Source organism: Vanellus vanellus (assembly GCF_965231255.1).
Source record: "Vanellus vanellus genome assembly, contig: HAP1_SCAFFOLD_1336, whole genome shotgun sequence".
NCBI classification, from domain to species: domain Eukaryota; kingdom Metazoa; phylum Chordata; class Aves; order Charadriiformes; family Charadriidae; genus Vanellus; species Vanellus vanellus.
This window is the reverse complement of record NW_028127550.1, coordinates 1-20,887: the sequence shown is the minus strand read 5'-3', so window position 1 is coordinate 20,887 and position 20,887 is coordinate 1. Positions and strand designations below refer to the sequence as shown.

At 69.7% G+C, this 20,887-nt stretch overlaps 2 protein-coding genes across 2 annotated transcripts; both read right to left on the bottom strand.

Annotated features, from left to right (window-relative positions):
- Nucleotides 1-547: 547 nt before the first annotated feature.
- HSD3B7 (hydroxy-delta-5-steroid dehydrogenase, 3 beta- and steroid delta-isomerase 7) lies at nucleotides 548-10,892 on the bottom strand (the record flags this gene model as incomplete). Its single annotated transcript, XM_082501016.1, has 10 exons — nucleotides 548-677; nucleotides 1,233-1,632; nucleotides 2,526-2,688; nucleotides 3,071-3,170; nucleotides 4,882-4,990; nucleotides 6,700-6,858; nucleotides 7,877-8,018; nucleotides 9,243-9,441; nucleotides 9,543-9,646; nucleotides 10,866-10,892. 10 exons carry the CDS (start codon nucleotides 10,890-10,892, stop codon nucleotides 671-673), a joined length of 1,410 nt encoding a protein of 469 aa, XP_082357142.1. The 3' UTR covers nucleotides 548-670.
- Nucleotides 10,331-20,419, bottom strand: LOC309685204 (uncharacterized protein; the record flags this gene model as incomplete). The annotated part of the gene is given in 14 exon segments (XM_082501015.1): nucleotides 10,331-11,138; nucleotides 11,282-12,387; nucleotides 12,462-12,599; nucleotides 13,332-13,451; nucleotides 14,524-14,634; nucleotides 14,721-14,890; nucleotides 15,941-16,832; nucleotides 16,977-17,140; nucleotides 17,897-17,977; nucleotides 19,419-19,545; nucleotides 19,736-19,848; nucleotides 19,946-19,963; nucleotides 19,966-20,032; nucleotides 20,276-20,419. Coding segments are annotated over 13 exon segments (2,319 nt in total), but the record flags the coding sequence as incomplete, so codon positions are not given.
- Nucleotides 20,420-20,887: the final 468 nt, after the last annotated feature.

Below are 20,887 nucleotides of genomic sequence, written 5' to 3'. Positions count from 1 at the left end.
CATCTCGTCTGCGCGGGCGGGGAGGGCGCAGGCCAGGGCGGGGCAGTGGGCGGCGGCCACGCGGCAGCCAATGGGGGGGGGGGGCGACACCGCCGGCAGCACCGCCCACAGGACCCCGCCCTCCCCCACCGCCAGCATGGCCGCCGACCCCGCCCGCAGCCACGCCCGGCAGCGCTCGGATTCCCGGGGAGGGCGGGGCCGGGCGGAGGCCTCCCATTGGCCGGGGCGCAGCAGGGCGCGGCCGACGCCTTCTCCCCGCCGCGCGGCGGCCATCTTGGGGCGGGCGGGCGGGTCATGGGCGGCCATGTTGGGGCAGCCGCCGCCCTCGGCGGCCATCTTGGCGTACATCCCAAAATGGGACCCCGCCCCCCCCAAAATAGGACCCAGCGGAGAGGGGGCGGAGCCAACCACACACCCACCCCCCCCCCCAAACACACCCCCCCAGGCGGGGGGAGGGGGGATGAAGTGGCTTTAATTAGAGATAATGATATGCAAATGAGCATGGTAATGAGGGGGAGGGGAGAAAAGCCGGAGGGGGGGGTGGGGGGGAGGGGTAAAAGGCGGAGCCGGAGGGAGGGGGAGACCCGGAGGCGGACGGTGGGCGTGGTCACAGCAGCAGCCAATCGGGGGGCGGAGGCGTGGCCGGGGCGGGGGCAGCGCCCGGTCTGGATCAGGAGCTGGGGGGGAGCGGGGGAGGGGGAAAACCCGGCGCGGATCAGGCGCGGGATCGGGGTCGGGGCTCAAACCCGGCCCGGATCCCACCCGGGATCGGGGGCGGAAGCAAAACCCGCCCCGGATCACACCCGGGATCGGGGGCGGAGCAAAGACCCGGCCCGGATCCCCCTTGGAATGGGGGTGGGGAGCCAAAACCCGCCCCGGATCACGCCTGGGATCACGGCCAGAGCTAAGACCCGGCCCAGATCGCACTGGGGATTGGGGTTAGCGGCAAAACCTGCCCCGGATGACGCTTGGGATCATGGCCAGAGCTAAGACCCGGCCCGGATCCCTCTGGGGACTGGGGTTAGCCCCGGGTCACACTGGGGCTCGGGGTCAGAGCTACCACCCGGCCCGGATCCCACCCTGGGCTGCGGTCTGAGCCGAGACCCGGCCCGGATCCCTCTGGGAACGGGGGGAAGGGGGAGCCCAAACCCGGCCTGGAGCACCCTCCTGAGGGGGGCTGCGAGCCCACGGCCGTGCGGGGAAGGGCAGAGTGGGGGGCGCCGGTCACTCACGGCGCGTCCAGCTGCCGGATCCAGCCCACGGTGCGCCGCCGCGCCTGCTCCCAGGAGAAGAGGGGCCGGTAGCCGAAGCGGCGCTGAGCCTTGTCGGTGCGGACGCTGAAGGGGGTGGAGGCGACGGCCAGCGTGTAGGGGTTGAGGAGGGGGGCGTAGGGGCGCAGGGGCCGCAGCAGCGCCCGCAGGCCGGCGTTGAGCTGGGCCAGGAGGGCCAGGAGGAGGGCGGGGGGCCGGGGGCCCCCCAGGCGCAGCCCCGCCGGGCCCAGCAGCAGCATGTTGAAGTCCTCGTAGGCGGCGTACGGGGACGCGTCGTAGCAGAAGAAGACCTCCCCGGCCACCGTCCCCGGGCGCTGCCGAGCCGCCCGCGCCGCCAGCACGTGCATCCAGGCCACGTTGCCTGGGGGGGGCGGGGGGCGAGGAGGGAGGTGGGGCGCGGTGTGGGGCGGGGGGGGGCGCGGGGACGGCCCTGCGGCTGGTTGTGGGGCCGGGAGGAGGGGGTCTAGAGGTGGGGGGAGGGTGGCGGACGGGGGGCGGCAGGTGGGGCAGGAGGGGGTGGAATATAGGGCCGGGTGTGGGGAGGATATGGGGCTAGGGGAGGATGGGATATGGGGCTGGGTGGGGGGGAGAGGGTGTGGGGCTGGTTATGGGGCTGGGGGGAATATAGGGCCGGGTGTGGGGAGGATATGGGGCTAGGGGAGGATGGGATATGGGGCTGGGTGGGGGGGAGAGGGTGTGGGGCTGGCTATGGGGCCGGGGGGAATATAGGGCTGGGTGTGGGGAGGATATGGGGCTAGGGGAGGATGGGATATGGGGCTGGGTGTGGGGTAGAGGAGAGGGTGTGGGGCTGGTTATGGGGCAGGGTGTGGGACTGGAAGCCCTGGGGTGTGGGGCAGGGTGGGGGGGAGCTGGGGGGGGGCTGGAATATAGGGCTGGGTATGGGGCAGAGGAGAGGGAGTGGGGTTGGTTATGGGGCAGGGGGGGTGGGATATAGGGCTGGGTGTGGGGTAGAGGGTATGGGGTTGGTTGTGGGGCAGGATATGGGGCAGGGAGAGAAGGGAATATAGGGCTGGGTATGGGGCAGAGAAGAGGGTGTGGGGCTGGCTATGGGGCAGGGGGTGTGGGGCTGGGTGAGGATGTGGGTCCAGCATCCACGGGGCAGGAGAAGGAGCCGTCCGTGGGGCAGGGAGACGTGGGGGGCAGAGGTGAGGACGTGGGGCAGGGCTACAGGGGAGACGGGTACTTATGGGGCTGTGGGGGGCGGCCGTGGGGCGGCCGTGGGGCAGGACTCACCGGCGTAGACGCGGCCGTGCTCGGCGTGGGGCGGGAGGGTTCGGGGCAGCCACCCCCCGGCCGCCTTCCCCCGCCGGTAGAACTGCTCCATCAGGGGGTGGCGCTCCCCATAGATCCCCGTGGGGCGCAGCGCCACCGTCACCAGCCGCCCCCCCCCCGCCACCTGTGGGGCGCACGGGGGTCCCACAGAGCCCTGGGACACCCCCAAAACCCTCTGTGTCCCCCCCCCCCAAACCCCTGTGCCCCCCATACCCCTCTGCCCCCCCAAACCCTTCGATTCCCCCCCCCCCCCCCCCGAGCCCCCAAACCCCGGGGACCCCCCACCCCCCCTGTGCCCCCCAACCCCCTGTGCCCCCTCCCCATATTCCTGTGCCCCCCTAAACCCCTCTATCCCCCAACCCTGGGGACCCCCAAACCCCCCGTCCCCCCCAAAACCCCAGTGCCACCCCACACCCTCGGATCCCCCCCAACCCCCCGTGCCCCCCAACCCCCCCCGTGCCCCCCAAAGCCCCCCCGTGCCCCCCAACCCCCCGTGCCCCACTCACGGGGCTGCCGTTGGCCTCCAGCACGAGGCGCTCGGCCTGAGCCTTACTGAGGGGGTACGGCTCCGTGTGCCGCACGGGGTACGGGGAGTCCTCGTCCCCCCTGGGGGGCAGCGGGGGTCACGCCGGCGCCCGACCCCCGGGGCCCCCGACCCCCCCCGGGGACCCGCTATGGGGCAGGCTGGGGCTCCCACGCTCCGGGGTCCCGCTATGGGGCAGGGTGGGGGTCCCAGACACCGGGGTGTATCATCTATGGGGTGGGGGTCCCACACGCTGGGGTCCTGCTATGGGGCAGGGTGGGGGTCCCACACACCGGGGTCCCGCTATGGGGCAGGGTGGGGGTCCCAGACACCAGGGTCCCGCTATGGGGCAGGGTGGGGGTCCCAGACACCGGGGTCCCGCTATGGGGCAGGGTGGGGGTCCCAGACACCGGGGTCCCACTATGGGGCAGGGAGGGGGTCCCAGACACCGGGGTCCTGCTATGGGGCAGGGTTGGGGGTCCCGCTATGGGGGAGGGTGGGGGTCCCACACACCGGGGTCCCGCTATGGGGCAAGGTGGGGGTCCCAGACACCAGGGTCCCGCTATGGGGCAGGGTTAGGGGTCCCGCCATGGGGTAGGTTGGGGGTCCAACACACCGGGGTCCCGTTATGGGGCAGGGTGGGGGTCCCACACACCGGGGTCCCACTATGGGGCAGGGAGGGGGTCCCAGACACCGGGGTCCCGCTATGGGGCAGGGTTGGGGGTCCCGCTATGGGGGAGGGTGGGGGTCCAACACACCGGGGTCCCGCTATGGGGCAGGGTTGGGGGTCCCACTATGGGGCAGGCTGGGGCTCCCACACACCGGGGTCCCGCTATGGGGCAGGGTGGGGGTCCCAGACACCGGGGTCCCGCTATGGGGCAGGGTTGGGGGTCCCGCTATGGGGGAGGGTGGGGGTCCCACACACCAGGGTCCCGCTATGGGGCAGGTTGGGGGTCCCACACACCGGGGTCCCGCTATGGGGCAGGGTTAGGGGTCCCGCCATGGGGTAGGTTGGGGGTCCCACACACCGGGGTCCTGCTATGGGGCAGGGAGGGGGTCCCAGACACCGGGGTCCCACTATGGGGGAGGTTGGGGGTCCCACACACTGGGGTCCCACTATGGGGCAGGGTTAGGGGTCCTGCTATGGGGCAGGGTGGGGGTCCCACTATGGGGCAGGGTGGGGGTCCCACACACCGGGGTCCCACTATGGGGCAAGGTGGGGGTCCCGCTATGGGGCAGGGTGGGGGTCCCACTATAGGGCAGGGTGGGGGTCCCAGACACGGGTCTGTCTATGGGGTGGGGGTCCCAGACAGAGGGCTCTGTCTATGGGGTGGGGGTCCCACCCGCGGGGGTGCCACTATGGGGCAGGGTTGGGGGTCCCGCTATGGGGGAGGGTGGGGGTCCCACACACCAGGGTCCTGCTATGGGGCAGGGTGGGGGTCCCGCCGTGGGGTAGGTTGGGGGTCCCACACACCGGGGTCCCGCTATGGGGCAGGGTGGGGGTCCCACACACCAGGGTCCCGCTATGGGGCAGGGTTGGGGGTCCCGCTATGGGGGAGGGTGGGGGTCCAACACACCGGGGTCCCGCTATGGGGCAGGGTGGGGGTCCCAGACACGGGTCTGTCTATGGGGTGGGGGTCCCAGACACCGGGGTCCCGCTATGGGGCAGGGCTAGGGGTGCCGCTATGGGGCAGGGTGGGGGTCCCAGACACCGGGGTGCCGCTATGGGGCAGGGCTAGGGGTGCCGCTATGGGGCAGGGTGGGGGTCCCGCCGTGGGGCGGGCGGGTGCGCACCGCAGGAAGGGGTCCCCGCGGGTGTTGGGCCCCACCACCTCCATGCTGCTGGTGTAGAGCAGGCAGCGCACGCCCCCCGCCCGGCAGCCCGCCACCACGTTCCGCGTCCCTGGGGGGCACGGGGGGGTCAGGGGTCTGCGCCCCCGCCCCGCCCCCCACTCGCCCCACAGAGCCCCCCACAGCCCCCAGTTGCCCCATACGCCTCCCAGAGCCCCCCACGGACCCCTTCTCTGCCCCCCAGACCCCCTTTTTGCCCCCCCACCCCCCCACAGCCCCCCCAGCTGCCCCATAGACCTCTCAGACCCCCACAGACCCCTTCTCTGCCCCCCAGACCCCCTTTTTGTCCCCCAACCCCCCCACAGCCCCCACAGCTGCCCCATAGACCCCTTATCTGCCCCCCAGACCCCCTTTTTTGCCCCCCACCCCCCCACAGCACCCTCAGCTGCCCCATAGACCCCTCAGACCCCCATAGACCCCTTATTTACCCCCCAGACCCCCTTTTTTGCCCCTCAACCCCCCCCAACCCCCACAGTTGCCCCATAGACCCCTCAGACCCCCATAGACCCCTTATTTACCCCCCAGACCCCCTTTTTTGCCCCCCACCCCCCCACAGCCCCCCCAGCTGCCCCATAGACCCCTCAGACCCCCACGGACCCCTTATTTACCCCCCAGACCCCCTTTTTTGCCCCCCACCCCCCCACAGCCCCCACAGCTGCCCCATAGACCCCTCAGACCCCCATAGACCCCTTCTCTGCCCCCCAGACCCCCTTTTTTGCCCCCCAACCCCCCCACAGCCCCCCCAGTTGCCCCATAGACCCCTTCTCTGCCCCCCAGACCCTCTTTTTTGCCCCCCCACCCCCCCACAGCCCCCCCAGATGACCCATAGACCTCTCAGACCCCCATAGACCCCTTCTCTGCCCCCCAGACCCCCTTTTTTGCCCCCAACACCCCCACAGCCCCCCAGATGACCCATAGACCCCCCAGACCCCCTTTTTTGCCCCCCAACCCCCCCACAGCCCCCCCAGATGACCCATAGACCCCTCAGACCCCCATAGACCCCTTATTTACCCCCCAGACCCCCTTTTTTGCCCCCCCCCCCCAGCCCCCACAGCTGCCCCATAGACCCCTCAGACCCCCATAGACCCCTTCTCTGCCCTCCAGACCCCCTTTTTTGCCCCCCCACCCCCCCCCAGCCCCCACAGCTGCCCCATAGACCCCTCAGACCCCCTTTTTTGCCCCCCAACCCCCCCACAGCCCCCCCAGATGACCCATAGACCCCTCAGACCCCCATAGACCCCTTATTTACCCCCCAGACCCCCTTTTTTGCCCCCCCACCCCCCCACAGCCCCCTCGGCTGCCCCATAGACCCCTTATTTACCCCCCAGACCCCCTTTTTTGCCCCCAACCCCCCCACAGCCCCCCCAGCTGCCCCATAGACCCCTTATTTACCCCCCAGACCCCCTTTTTGCCCTCCAACCCCCCCACAGCCCCCCCAGATGACCCATAGACCCCTCAGACCCCCATAGACCCCTTATTTACCCCCCAGACCCCCTTTCCGGCCCTCCCCCCCCCAGCCCCCACAGCTGCCCCATAGACCCCTCAGACCCCCATAGACCCCTTATTTACTCCCCAGACCCCCTTTTTGCCCCCCACCCCCCCCCACAGCCCCCCCGGCTGCCCCATAGACCCCTTATTTACCCCCCAGACCCCCTTTTTTGCCCCCCAACCCCCCCACAGCCCCCCCGGCTGCCCCATAGACCCCTTCTCTGCCCCCCAGACCCCCTTTTTTGCCCCCCCGCTGCCCCCCGGCGCGCTGACCCTGCACGTTGACGCGGGCGATGGCCTCGGGGCTGGCGCGGCCCCAGACGTCCACCAGGGAGGCGGTGTGGAACACGGCGTCGGCCCCCGCCAGCACCCGCCCCACGGCCCCCGCGTCCCCCACGTCCCCCTGCACCAGGCGCACCCGCACGCGGCCCTCTGACGGGGACGGGGGTCACAGCTCCGCGTGTGTGTGTGTGTGTGTGTCCCCCCCCCGACCCCTGGGGATTTGGGGTGGGGGTCTCCCCACACCCCTGGGTCCCCCCCAGACCTCCACGTCCCCCATGTCCCCCCCCCCAGACCCCCGGGTTTTGGGGTGGGGGGCCCCTCCCAGACCCCTCGGTCCCCCCAGACCTCTGTGTCCCCCCCAGACCTCTGTGTCCCCCCCCAGACCCCCGTGTCCCCCCCCAGACCCCCGGGTCCCTGGATGTTGGGGTGGGGGTCTCCCCACACCCCTGGGTCCCCCCCAAACCCCTGGATTTTGGGGTGGGGGGTCTCCCCACACCCCTGGTTCCCCCCCAGACCCCTCGGTTCCCCCCCAGACCCTCGTGTCCCCCCCAGACCCCCGTGTCCCCCCCCAGACCCCCGGGTCCCCTGGATTTTGGGGTGGGGGTCTCCCCACACCCCTGGTTCCCCCCCACACCCCTCGGTTCCCCCCCAGACCCCTGGATTTTGGGGTGGGGGTCCCCCCCCAGACCCCCGTGTCCCTGGATTTTGGGGTGGGGGTCTCCCCACACCCCTGGGTCCCCCCCAGACCCCTCGGGTCCCCCCCAGACCCCTGGATTTTGGGGTGGGGGTCCCCCCCCAGACCCCCGGGTCCCTGGATGTTGGGGTGGGGGTCTCCCCACACCCCTGGTTCCCCCCCACACCCCTCGGTTCCCCCCCAGACCCCTGGATTTTGGGGTGGGGGTCCCCCCCCAGACCCCCGGGTCCCTGGATTTTGGGGTGGGGGTCTCCCCACACCCCTGGGTCCCCCCCACACCCCTCGGTTCCCCCCCACACCCCTGGATTTTGGGGTGGGGGTCTCCCCACACCCCTGGTTCCCCCCCACACCCCTCGGTTCCCCCCCAGACCCCTGGATTTTGGGGTGGGGGTCCCCGTGTCCCCTGGGGTTTGGGGTGGGGGTGTCCCCGGGCCCCCTGCTTTTTGGGGAGGGGTCCCCCCGCGCCCCCCGTACCGGCCGTGTCGGGGACGACGCGGGGGTCGATGCGGAGGTCGAAGACGCGCAGCTCCCGCAGCTCCGGCTCCCGCTCCAGCAGCAGCTGCACCAGGTGGGAGCCCAGGAACCCGCAGCCCCCCGTCACCACGTACACCAGCCCCTGCGACCCACGGCGCGTCACCCCACGGGGCCGTCACCCCGCGGCAGGGACCCTCGGGCGCCTGGGAACCCTCCCGGACCCCTGGGGGCCCTATGGATGTGGGTCCCAGGCCCCTGGGGGCCCTATGGATGTGGGTCCCAGACCCCTGGGCCCTCTCAGACCCCTGGGTGCCCTATAGCTGTGGGTCACAGACTCCTGGGTTCCTCCCAGGTGCCCTATAGATGTGGGTCCCAGGCCTCTGGGTGCCCTATAGATGTGGGTCCCAGACCCCTGGGCCCTCCCAGACCCCTGGGTGCCCTATGGATGTGGGTCCCAGACTCCTGGGTCCCTCCCGGGCACCCTATAGAGCTGGGTCTCCTATAGATGTGGGTCCCAGACCCCTCAGTCCCCTATCGACATGGGTCCCAGACCCCTGGGTGCCCTATAGGCGCAGGTTCTCTATAGATGTGGGTCCCAGACCCCTGGGCCCTCCCAGACCCCTGGGTGCCCTATGGATGTGGGTCCCAGACTCCTGGGTTCCTCCCAGGTGCCCTATAGATGTGGGTCTCCTATAGATGTGGGTCCCAGGCCTCTGGGGGCCCTATAGATGTGGGTCAGACTCCTGGGTCCCTCCCAGGCGCCCTATAGATGTGGGTCTCCTATAGATGTGGGTCCCCGACCCCTCGGTCCCCTATCAACGTGGGTCCCAGACCCCTGGGCCCTCCCAGACCCCTGGGGGCCCTATAGATGTGGGTCCCAGGCCCCTGGGCCCTCTCAGACCCCTGGGTGCCCTATAGGCACGGGTTCTCTATAGATGTGGGTCCCAGGCCTCTGGGGGCCCTATACATGTGGGTCAGACTCCTGGGTCCCTCCTGGGCGCCCTATAGATGTGGGTCTCCTATAGATGTGGGTCCCAGACCTCTCAGTCCCCTATCGACGTGGGTCCCAGACCCCTGGATGCCCTATAGATGTAGGTCCCAGACCCCTGGGCCCTCCCAGACCCCTGGGGGCCCTATAGATGTGGGTCAGACTCCTGGGTCCCTCCCAGGCGCCCTATAGATGTGGGTCTCCTATAGATGTGGGTCCCCGACCCCTCAGTCCCCTATAGATGTGGGTCCCGGACCTCCGGGGCCCCTATAGGAGCGGCTCCCGCACTCCTGCCCGCCCCCCCCCCCCCCCTCCCCGCCCCCGGAGGGACCCAGGCCTCCCCCCGCCCCTCCCCTCCCCCCACCCCCCCCGCGGTACCTGGGGGTCGGGGCGGGGGTCGCTGTCCCGGGGGGCTCCGCCATGGCCGCGGCCCCTCTCCCTTCCCCTCCCCCACCCCCCTCCGCCCTTCCCGATGGGCCCCGCCCCGGCGTGGGGGAGGGGAAGGGGGAGGGGCCCGCACGCCTCTGGGCCCTCCGGGGCCGCCCCGGGGTCAAGGCCGCCGCCGGAAGGGACGCGGCTGTCCGGGAAGGGCGGATTGTGACGTCAAGGGTCGTGGCGGTGACGTCAGGAAGGGAGGGGTCTAGGCGAAGGGGGAGGGGGAGGGGAGTCGCGGCCTACCCGCCCGCCGGAGGCGCCTCCCGGAAGCTGAGGCGTCCGTTGCCGTGGCAACGCGTGACGCCGGCGTAGCCACGCCCACCCTCGCCGTACGCGGGAGGCGGGGCCTGACGGAGACACGCCCCCAACCCACCCCCGCGCTGGCCACGCCCCGGGAAACCCACGCCCCCCGCGTGGGCGGAACCTGACGCTATCCCCGCCCCTGGCGACCCACCCCCCTCCTCTCATTGGCTCCCGCGGAAGTAACGCCCCCTCCCGCGGAGCTCCTCCCTCCTCCTGGGAAGCTCCACCCCCTCCTCCCCTTCCCGGGCGCCTCAGTCCCCCCCCCCAAACCCCCATTTCCTCCCCAAAACCCCCATTTCCCCCAAAAAAAACCTCAATTCCCCCCCAAAAAGGGGGTCGGGGGTCCCCCCCAGACACTGTCCCATCCGCCCCCCAAACCCCCTTAAATTTTGGGGTCCCCCCAACCAGTCCCCCCCTCCCCCAATACTGTGCCCCCCCCAAATCCAGGTGTTCTGGGCCCCCCCTCCCTAATTTTGGGGTTTCCCCTCCATTTTGGGGTGTGTGTCCCCCCCCCCCCCCCCGATGACGCAGAGGGGTGGGGGGGTGTCAGGTGGTCTCAAAGCTCAGTGGCCACTTTATAAAAAGGGGGGGCCGCGGGGGCGCCCCCATATCAACATATGTACAGAGGGGGGGGAGGGGGGGGGGGGGCATTTACAGGGTATTTACACCCCCCGGGGGGTATGTACAGGGCCGGGGGGGGGAGGGGAGACCCGGGGGGGGGGGGGGAGGGGGCGGGACCCCCCCCCGCCCCCCCATCCCCCCCCCCCGCCCCCCCCTTCTCCCCCCGAGTTTCTACAAGAAACAGCCACAGAAGAGGAGCCTTCTCCTGGGGGGGGCGGGGCCGCGGTGACATCACGGTGACGTCATCACACCCCCCTGATGTCATGGTGGGGGGTGGGGGCAGCGGCGGCGGGAAAGCCAGGCGAGGGCGGGGCGGTGATGTCATGGCAACCACAGGGGGGGTGTGCCTGTGACGTCACGGCAGGCGTGGCGGTGATGTCACGGCGGCGATGTCACGGCGGTGATGTCACGGCGGCGATGTCACGGCCCCCGGGGCGAGGCGTGTGCCACGGTGACATCACGCCCGCCCTGGCGGTGACACGCCGCGGGCTCCGGTGGCAACCTGAAGGCGGCGCCCCGATGATGTCACAGCAGCCACGGTGACATCACGGGGGGGGGGGGGGGGGAGGGCGGCAACCTGGCGGCCACCGCGGTGGCCACCACGTGGCAACGGTAGCAACGGGGCAACCGCGGCGGCCTCACACCAACCACGGTGGTCCCACCAAGCATGGCGGCCTCAGGGCAACGGTGGTGGCATCAAGCCAAACATGGTGGCCTGAAGCCCACGGTGGTGGCCCCACGTCAACCAAGGTGGCCTCCAGCCAACCGAGGTGGCCTCACGTCAACCACGGTGGCCTCATGTCAACCGTGGTGGCCTCACACCGACCACACCAGCTTCAAGCCAACTGAGGTGGCCTCACATCAACCATGCCAGCTTCAAGCCAACCGTGGTGGCCTCCCACCGACTGTGGTGGCCTCCCACCGACCGTGGTGGCCTCCTGCCACCCCGTGGTGGCCTCACGCCACCCCGTGGTGGCCTCACGCCACCCCGTGGTGGCCTCACGTCAACCACACCAGCTTCAAGCCGACCATGGTGGCCTCCCACTGACCGTGGTGGCCTCCCACCACCCCGTGGTGGCCTCACATCAACCATGCCAGCTTCAAGCCAACCGTGGTGGCCTCCCACCGACTGTGGTGGCCTCCCACCGACCGTGGTGGCCTCCTGCCACCCCGTGGTGGCCTCACGCCACCCCGTGGTGGCCTCACGCCACCCCGTGGTGGCCTCACGTCAACCACACCAGCTTCAAGCCGACCATGGTGGCCTCCCACTGACCGTGGTGGCCTCCCACCACCCCGTGGTGGCCTCACGTCAACCATGCCAGCTTCAAGCCAACCGTGGTGGCCTCCCACTGACCGTGGTGGCCTCACGTCAACCACACCAGCTTCAAGCCGACCGTGGTGGCCTCCCACTGACCGTGGTGGCCTCACGTCAACCACACCAGCTTCAAGGCAACCGTGGTGGCCTCCCACCGACCGTGGTGGCCTCCTGCCACCCCGTGGTGGCCTCACATCAACCATGCCAGCTTCAAGCCAACCGTGGTGGCCTCCTGCCACCCCGTGGTGGCCTCACATCAACCATGCCAGCTTCAAGCCAACCGTGGTGGCCTCCTGCCACCCCGTGGTGGCCTCACATCAACCATGCCAGCTTCAAGCCAACCGTGGTGGCCTCCTGCCACCCCGTTGGTGGCCTCACGTCAACCACACCAGCTTCAAGGCAACCGTGGTGGCCTCCCACCGACCGTGGTGGCCTCCTGCCACCCCGTGGTGGCCTCACATCAACCATGCCAGCTTCAAGCCAACCGTGGTGGCCTCCTGCCACCCCGTGGTGGCCTCACATCAACCATGCCAGCTTCAACCCAACCGTGGTGGCCTCCTGCCACCCCGTTGGTGGCCTCACGTCAACCACACCAGCTTCAAGGCAACCGTGGTGGCCTCCCGCCGCCCCATGGTGGCTTCCCGCCGCCCCGTGGTGGCCACGCGCGGCCCGGGGCTAGTTGAGGGTGCCGCGGCAGCTCTCGGTGCGGCACAGACAGGGGATTTTGGTGTCCTCGATGGGGAACTTGTAGTCGTAGGTGATCTCCTCGTTGACGCCGATGGGCTGTTTGGAGTAGATGACGATCTTCTTCTGGGCCTCGATGGTGATGACCTTGGCGTAGCAGTTGGGCTGGAGGGGGGGAGGGGGTCAGCGGGGGGGCGGGGCGCGGGGGGGACGCGGCGGGGACACCCCCCGGCGCTCACCGTGCAGCAGTGGTTGATGAAGCGGGCCAAGTTGCCGCATTTGGTGGCGTCGATGATGGTGTCGTGGTCCACCCGGAAGAGGTAACTGCTGCCGATGCCCTCCTGCACGTAGCGCTTCTCCCGCATGTCCGCCACCACCTGGGGGGGGGGACACGGGGTGGGTGGGGGTCACCAAAGGAGGTGGGAGGGGACCACAAGGTGTTTGGGGGTCACCAAAGGAGGTGGGAGGGGACCACGGGGTGATTGGGGGTCACCAAAGGAGGTGGGAGGGGACCACGGGGTGATTGGAGGTGGTGGGAGGGGACCACGAGGTTCTTGGTGGCCCCCAACGGAGGTGGGAGGTGACCAAGAGGTGTTTGGGGGTCACCAAAGGAGGTGGGAGGGGTCCACGGGGTGATTGGGGGTCACCAAAGGAGGTGGGAGGGGACCACAGGGTGATTGGAGGTGGTGGGATGGGACCACGAGGTGCTTCGGGGTCACCAAAGGAGGTGGGAGGGGACCACGAGGTGTTTGGGGGTCACCAAAGGAGGTGGGAGGGGACCACAGGGTACTTTTGGTGGTCCCCAACAGAGGTGAGAGGTGACCACGAGGTACCTGTGGGTCACCAACAGAAGTGAGAGGTGACCATGAGGTACTTGGAGGTGACGAGAGGTGACCACGGGGTGTTTGGGGGTCACCAAAGGAGGTGGGAGGTGACCACGGGGTGCTTGGGGGTCACCAACAGAGGTGAGAGGTGACCATGAGGTACTTGGAGGTGACCACGGGGTGTTTGGGGGTCACCAGTGGAGGTGGGAAGGGACCACGGGGTGGTTGGTGGCCCCCAGGGGAGGTGGGGGGTGGCCGGGGGGGTGGTTGGGGGTCAGGGCTGACCTGGCGGATGTTCTGCCCCACGTACTCGATGACCATCTCGTCGGCGGCGATGGGCTCCATGGCGAAGAGCCCCCACTCGTGGATGCGGCTCCGCCCGAACCGCAGCCGCTTCTTCCGGAACTGGGGGGGGTAAAACGGACACGTCACCGCAGGGACACCCCCACCGCGTCGGGGACACCGGGGGGGACGTAGGACACGGGAGGCAGATGTGGTGTGGAGGACACAAGCGCGGCGTGAGGGATGTGGAGGACACGGCCGTGAGAAGAAGCACGTGGAGGACACAGAGGGCACAAGCGTGGCATGACGGACATGGAAGACGCCGGCATGGAGGACACCGAGGATGTAGGAGACACCAGGACGGGGAGGGACACCAGGACAAGGGGTGGGATGAGGATGAGGACCACCAGGATGGGGGGGAACACCAGGACAAGGGGTGGGATGAGGATGAGGACCACCAGGATGGGGGGGAACACCAAGACAAGGGGTGGGATGAGGATGAGGACCACCAGGACGGGGAGGGACACCAGGACAAGGGGTGGGATGAGGACCACCAGGACGGGGAGGGACACCAGGACAAGGGGTGGGATGAGGACCACCAGGACGGGGAGGGACACCAGAACAAGGAATGACACCAGAATGGGGGACATCGGGATGAGGGGGACATCGGGATGGAGGACATCAGAATGAGGAGGGATACCGGGATGGGGAACATCGGGACGAGGGGGGACACCGGGACGAGGGGGGACACCGGGACGAGGGGGGACACCGGGACGGAGGACATCAGAATGAGAAGGGATACCAGGATGGGGAACACCAGGATGAAGGGGACACCGGGATGAAGGGGACACTGGGATGAAGGGGACACCGGGATGAAGGGGACACCGGGATGAAGGGGACACCGGGACGGAGAACATCAGAATGAGGAGGGATACCGGGATGGGGAACACCAGGATGAAGGGGACATCGGGACGGAGAACATCAGAATGAGGAGGGATACCGGGATGGGGAACACCAGGATGAAGGGGACATCGGGACGAGGGGGGACACTGGGATGGGGAACACCAGGATGAAAGACCACCAGAACGAGGAGGGACACCAAACCACGACACAGACGCACAAGGGGACAGGTGCCACCTGCGCGGTGCCCAGCGGAGACCCCGGGCCACCCCCCGCCCCGTCCCCTTGTCCCCACCTTGAGCTGGTTGAGCTTCAGCAGGTCACTGTCCAGGAGGGCGGCCGAGCCGATGGCGCTGAGCAGCCGCCGCTGCTCCGAGCGCCGCTCCGACAGCACGCGGTTGGGGCCCTGCGGGGACAACCGCCGTGGGGACAACCGCCGTGGGGACAACCAACCGCCGCGGGGGACAACCGCCGCGTCCCCGTGGACCTCACCTGGGTGTCGGGGACGTCGGGGTCGTGGGGCGGGGCGGGGCAGGGGTGGAGGTAGCGCGCCTTCTCCCGCCGGCTGATGGGGTAGTAGCCCTCGCTGCGGGCGCTGCCCGTCCGGTGCTCCCGCGCCTCCGGCCACCGCCGCCGCCGCCGCGGGCTGCTCGTCCTCGTCAGTGCCACCGTCAAGGGACCAACCGCCCGCCGGGGGGCCCCCGCGCCCACCGCCACGGCCCCAGCGCTCCCAAACCCACCGCCCGCGGCCCCGAGGACCATCCCCACGGCCCCAACGCCCATCCCCACGTCCCCACCATCAACATACCCAACGCCCTTGACCCCAACGCCCATCCCCACGTCCCCACCACCCATCCCCACGGCCCCAACGCCAACACAGCCAACGCCAATGACTCTACCGTCCATCCCCATGTCCTAAACATCAACATACCCACCACCAATGACTCTACCACCCAACTCCACGCCCCCAACACCCACGTACCCAACGCCCTTGACCCCAACGTCCATCCCCACGTCCCCACCACCCATCCCCATGTCCTAAACATCAACATACCCAACACCCGTGACCCCACCGTCCATCCCCACGTCCCCAACACCAACATACCCACCACCAATGACTCTACCACCCAACTCCACGCCCCCAACACCCACGTACCCAACGCCCTTGACCCCAGCATCCATCCCCACATCCCCAACGCCAACACAGCCAACGCCAATGACTCTACCACCCATCCCCACGTCCCCACCACCCATCCCCACTTCCCCAACATCAACATACCCACCGCCCTTGACCCCAACATCCATCCCCACGTCCCCACCACCCACCCCCATGTCCTAAACATCAACATACCTAATGCCCTTGACCCCAACGTCCATCCCCACGTCCCCAACACCAACATACCAACCACTAATGACTCTACCGCCCATCCCCACGTCCCCACCACCCACGTACCCAACACCCGTAACCCCACCACCCATCCCCATGTCCCCAACATCAACATACCCAACGCCCTTGACCCCAACATCCATCCCCACGTCCCCACCACCCATCCCCATGTCCGAAACATCAACATACCCACCACCAATGACTCTACCGCCCATCCCCACGTCCCCAACACCAACACACCCAACACCCATGACCCCACTGCCCATCCCCACGTCCCCACCATCCCCCACCGCCCTCGTCCCCCACACCCGCCCCCGCAGGATATCCGTGTGGTGCACCCAGTGGGTGTCGTTGAGCCAGTGGGTGCCGCTATCCTCCTGCAGCAGCCGCTCGTAGGTGACGCGCAGGAACCGCATGTCCTCGGCGTCCAACCCCGCGCTCCAGATGTCGTAGAGGATGGTCATCTGCTCGAACTCGCTGCGGGGGGCGAAGGAGCGGGGCGGGGGGGACCGCCGGGCCGGGGGGGGGCCCCGGGGGCGCAGCCATCGCCGCGCCCCTTCTTCTTCCTCCTCCTCCTCCTCCTCCTCGTCCTCCTCCTCGCTGCTGCTCTCCTCCTCCTCGCTCTCGCTGGACCCCGAGGAGGCCGGCGCCGGCGGGGGGCGATGCCGTTTGCGACGGGGGGGCGCTGCCGGCGGCGGCGGTGGGGGCAGCGGCGGTGGGGGCAGGGGGGGTCCTTCTGCTTCGGGGGGGGCCTCCACCACCACCTCCTCGGGGGCTTCCAGCACCTCGGCGGCGGCGGGCTCCAGGCGCAGCGCTTCGGCGGGGTGGTGGGGGGCCAACGCCGGGCTCTCGGGGGGGCCGCGGCGGGGGGGCCCGGCTCGCACCGGCATGGCGTAATTGTGCTCCAACAGGACGGCGGCGTCGCGGTGAGGGGGGGCGGCCGCCGGCGGGGCTGGGGGGGCGCCGCCATCTTCCTCCTCCTCCTCCTCCTCCTCCTCTTCTTCTTCCTCCTCCTCTTCCTCCTCGCTGCCCCCCCGGGTGAGGGCGATGGTGGCCAGCACCGCCAGGTCCCCCCCCGGCTGGTGGCCGCGGGCCAGCTCCAGCAGCGAGGTGGCCCCCAACCGCTCGGCGGGGGGGCGGGAGGGGGGCGGGCGGCGGGGGGGGCGGCGGGGGGGGCCCCCCCCGGCGCCGCCGCCCCCCAAATCCTCGGCCCAGCTCTTGACCAGGGAAGCGTGGTCGGCCGGCAGGTTGCAGACGGGCCGGGGGGGCGGCGGCGGCGGCGGTTGGGGGGCGCGGGGGGGGTCGCGGCGGCGCTGGGGGGGGGCGGCGGCGGCGGCGGTGGTGGCGAGGGGGGGCTGGGAAGGGGGTGGGGGCGGCGGGGGCGGCGGCGGGGGGGGCGTCGATGGTGTCGGCGGGGGCAGCGGTGGCGGGGGGGGCTCCTCGGCCGGGCTGAGGGTCTTGCGGCGCTTCTTGGGGGGGGGCAGCAGCGGGATGGGGGAGGAGGGGCGGGGGGGAGGGGGGGGCGCTGTGGGGAGAGGAGGGGGGTGTCAGTAAGGGGGGGGACCCCAACATGGGGGGGGGGGGGGCAAAATTGAGGGGGGGAACAGCAGAAGTTGGGGGGAGACCCAAAACTGGGAGAGAGAGACCCAAAACCGGGAGAGGGAGACCCAAAACCGGGAGAGGGAGACCCAAAACCGGGAGAGGGAGACCCAAAACCGGGGGGGGGGGAGAGACCCAAAACCGGGGGGGGGGGAGAGACCCAATATTGGAGAAAAGGGAACCAAAATTGGAGGGGGAGATCCAAAACTGGAAGGGGGGAACCCCCAAAATGGACCGTGGAGCCCCAAAATTGGGGCGGGAGCCCCGAAACTGGAGAGGGAGATGCAGCATTGGAGAGGAAAAGGCCCAAAATTGCGGGATGAAGACCCAAAACTGGGGGGGGAGACCCCAAACTGAGGTGGGGGGAGACCCAATATGGAGAGGGAGAGCCCCAAAATTGGGAGGGGGAGCCCCAAAATTGGGAGGGGGAGCCCCAAAATCGATGGGGGAGCTCCAAAACCGGGGGTGAGATCTGCAGAATTGGAGGTGGGGGAGCCCCCAAACTGCAGGATGAAGAGCCCCAAAATTGAGGGGTGGGGTCCCAAAATTGAAGGGGGGGGAAGTCCCAAAATCAGTGGGGAAATAGCAATATTGGGGGGGGGGAAATCTCCCAAATTGGGGCGGGAGCCCCAAAACTGGGGGAGGGGGGGAGAAGGGGGTCTTGAGGGGGGACAAGACTTACCCGGCTCCGGCGTGGGGGGCCGCGGGGGCTCGGGGGGGTCCTCGGCAGCGCTCTCGTCCTCGGAGGAGGAGGAGGAGGAAGAGGAGGAAGAAGAGGAGGAGGAGGAGGAGGAGGAGGAGGATGGGGGGGGGAGGAAGAGCTGCTGGCGGAGGCGCTGCCCCCCCCGGAGCCTTCGTAGAGGGAGAACTTGGAGGAGGCTTCGCTGGGGGCTGCTTCCTCCTCCTCCTCCTCCTCCTCCTCCTCCTCTGTGGGGACACGGGGCCATGTCACCCCCTGTCCCCCACCACTCACGGCCCCACACGGACCTCAGCCACAGTCACCCGTGTCCCCCCGTGACCCCCCATGTCCCCAATACCCCCCATGTCCCTCCCGTGTCCCCACAAGTCCCCCCGTGTCCTCGATCCCCCCAGTCCCCATGTCCCCCCTGTCCCTCCCGTGTCCCCAATGTCACCCCCATGTCCCCAATGTCACCCCCGTGTCCCTCCCGTGTCCCCCCGTCCCTCCCGTGTCCCCATGAGTCCCCCCATGTCCTCGATCCCCCCCAGTCCCCATGTCCCCCCTGTCCCTCCCGTGTCCCCAATGTCCCCCCCATGACCCTATGTCACCCCATATCCTCCCTGTGTCCCCCCATGTCCCCCCCGTGTCCCCCCATGTCCCCAATACCCCCCATGTCCCTCCCGTGTCCCCACAAGTCCCCCCGTGTCCTCGATCCCCCCCAGTCCCCATGTCCCCCCTGTCCCTCCCGTGTCCCCAATGTCCCCCCCATGACCCTATGTCACCCCATATCCTCCCTGTGTCCCCCCATGTCCCCCCCGTGTCCCCCCATGTCCCCAATACCCCCCATGTCCCTCCTGTGTCCCCACAAGTCCCCCCGTGTCCTCGATCCCCCCCAGTCCCTATGTCCCCCCTGTCCCTCCCGTGTCCCCAATGTCACCCCCGTGTCCCTCCCGTGTCCCCCCTGTCCTCCCATGTCCCTCCCGTGTCCCCAATGTCCCCCCATGTCCCCAATGTCCCCCCCATATCCTCCCTATGTCACCCCATGTCCCTCCCGTGTCCCCCGTGTCCCCAATGTCACCCCCATGTCCCCAATGTCACCCCCGTGTCCCTCCCGTGTCCCCCCTGTCCCCCCATGTCCCTCCCGTGGCCCCAATGTCCCCCCGTGTCCCCATGTCACCCCATATCCTCCCTATGTCACCCCATGTCCCTCCCGTGTCCCCCGTGTCCCTCCCGTGTCCCCCGTGTCCCCCCCATGACCCTATGTCACCCCATATCCTCCCTGTGTACCCCCATGTCCCTCCCGTGTCCCCACAAGTCCCCCCGTGTCCTCGATCCCCCCCAGTCCCCATGTCCCCCCTGCCCCTCCCGTGTCCCCCATGTCCCTCCCGTGTCCCCCGTGTCCCCCCCCGTCCCCATGTCACCCCATATCCTCCCTGTGTCCCCCCATGTCCCTCCCGTGTCCCCCCAAATCCCCCCATGTCCCCAAACGTGTCCCCAAATCCCCCCCCCCCGGCTGTGTCCCCACCGTCGGAGGGTTCCCGGGTGCCCCTGCGCTCCCTGTCCCCGTCCGGGGGTTCCCCTTTGGGTCTCCTCCGCCGCCGCCGCTGCCTCTCCTCCTCCTCCTCCGCCTCCTCCTCCTCCTCCTCTTCCTCCTGGGGGGGGGCAAAGGGGTGAGTGGGGGTGCCGGGGGGGGACTGGGGGATCCCTGTGAGCCTTCCTCCTCCTCCTGGGGGGTGGGAAGGGGCAGAGGAGGGTGGAGGGGAGGGGCTGGTGGTTTGGGGGGTCCCGGGGGTATTTGGGGGGGTCTGAGGGAGGTTGGGGGGGTCCGGGGGGGGGTCTCACCTTTCCGGAGGAGGACTCCTCGGAGGCTTCCTCGCCCTCGCTGTCCAGGCAGAAGAGCTTGCGCCGCTTGCCGGGGGCTTCGGGCCGGGGGGCGCCGGGGGGGGGCTCTTTGTCTGGGGGTGGGAGCAAAAAGAGGGGGGGGGTTAGAGGGGTTGGGGGGCAAACGGGGAGGGGGGGGGGGAAGGGGGGGACACGCACACACACACTCACCGTCCTCGTCCTCCTCGGGGGGGTGGGGGGCCGGGGGCGCTTCTCCTCCCCCCCCTCCCCCAGCTCCGACGGCTCTTTCCGCTTCACCTGAGGGGGGGGGGGAAAGGGGGGGTTGGGGGACCCCCGGGGCCAAATACACCCCCCCCCACCCCCCCAAGTGGGGGTTACCTTGAAGGGGGGGACCCCAGAACCCCGTAACACCCCCCCAGCCCCCAATATCCCCCCCCAGCGCCCCCGCAGCCCCCCAAAAGGGGGTTACCTTGAACGGGGGGACCCCCAGTCCCCCATAACCCCCCCCCAGCCCCCCTTTGCCCCCCCCCCCGGCGTTACCTTGAAGGAGGGGAGGCGCAGGGCCCCCCGCAGGCCGGCGCCCCCCCCCCGGGCCCAGTCGACGAGGGAGAGGAGGGCCGGGGGCTCCTTCGGCCTCGTCCGCTCCTTCTCCTCCTCCCGCTGCCGCGCCGCCGTCTGGAAGGGCTGAGGAGGGGGGGGGGGGGGCAAAGAGGGGGGTTAACCCCCTGCTGGGAATGGGGGGGCACTGGGGGAGGGGAAAATGGAGGTACTGGGAGGGAAACTGGGGGGTCTGGGGAGGTTTGGGGGGGGAAATGGGGGCGTAGGGGGAGTCTGGGGAGGGGAATGGGGGGGGAAATGGGGGGCTGGGGGGAAATGGGGGGTGTTGGGGGTAAAAAGGGGGTGCTGGGGAGGGTCTAGGGGGGAAATGGGGGGACTGGGGAGGTTTGAAGGGGAAAATGGGGGGGCTGTGGGGGGAATGGGGGGGTAATGGGGAGGTTTGAGGGGGAAATGAGGGGAAATGGGAGGGCGGGGGGCGGTCGGGGGGGAAATGGGGGGAGCGGGGGGGGGGGGATTGGGGGGTCTGGGGGGGGAAACGGGGGGTGTCTGGGATTCTTAAGGAGGGAGTGTGTCTCATCCCCCCACCCCCCCACC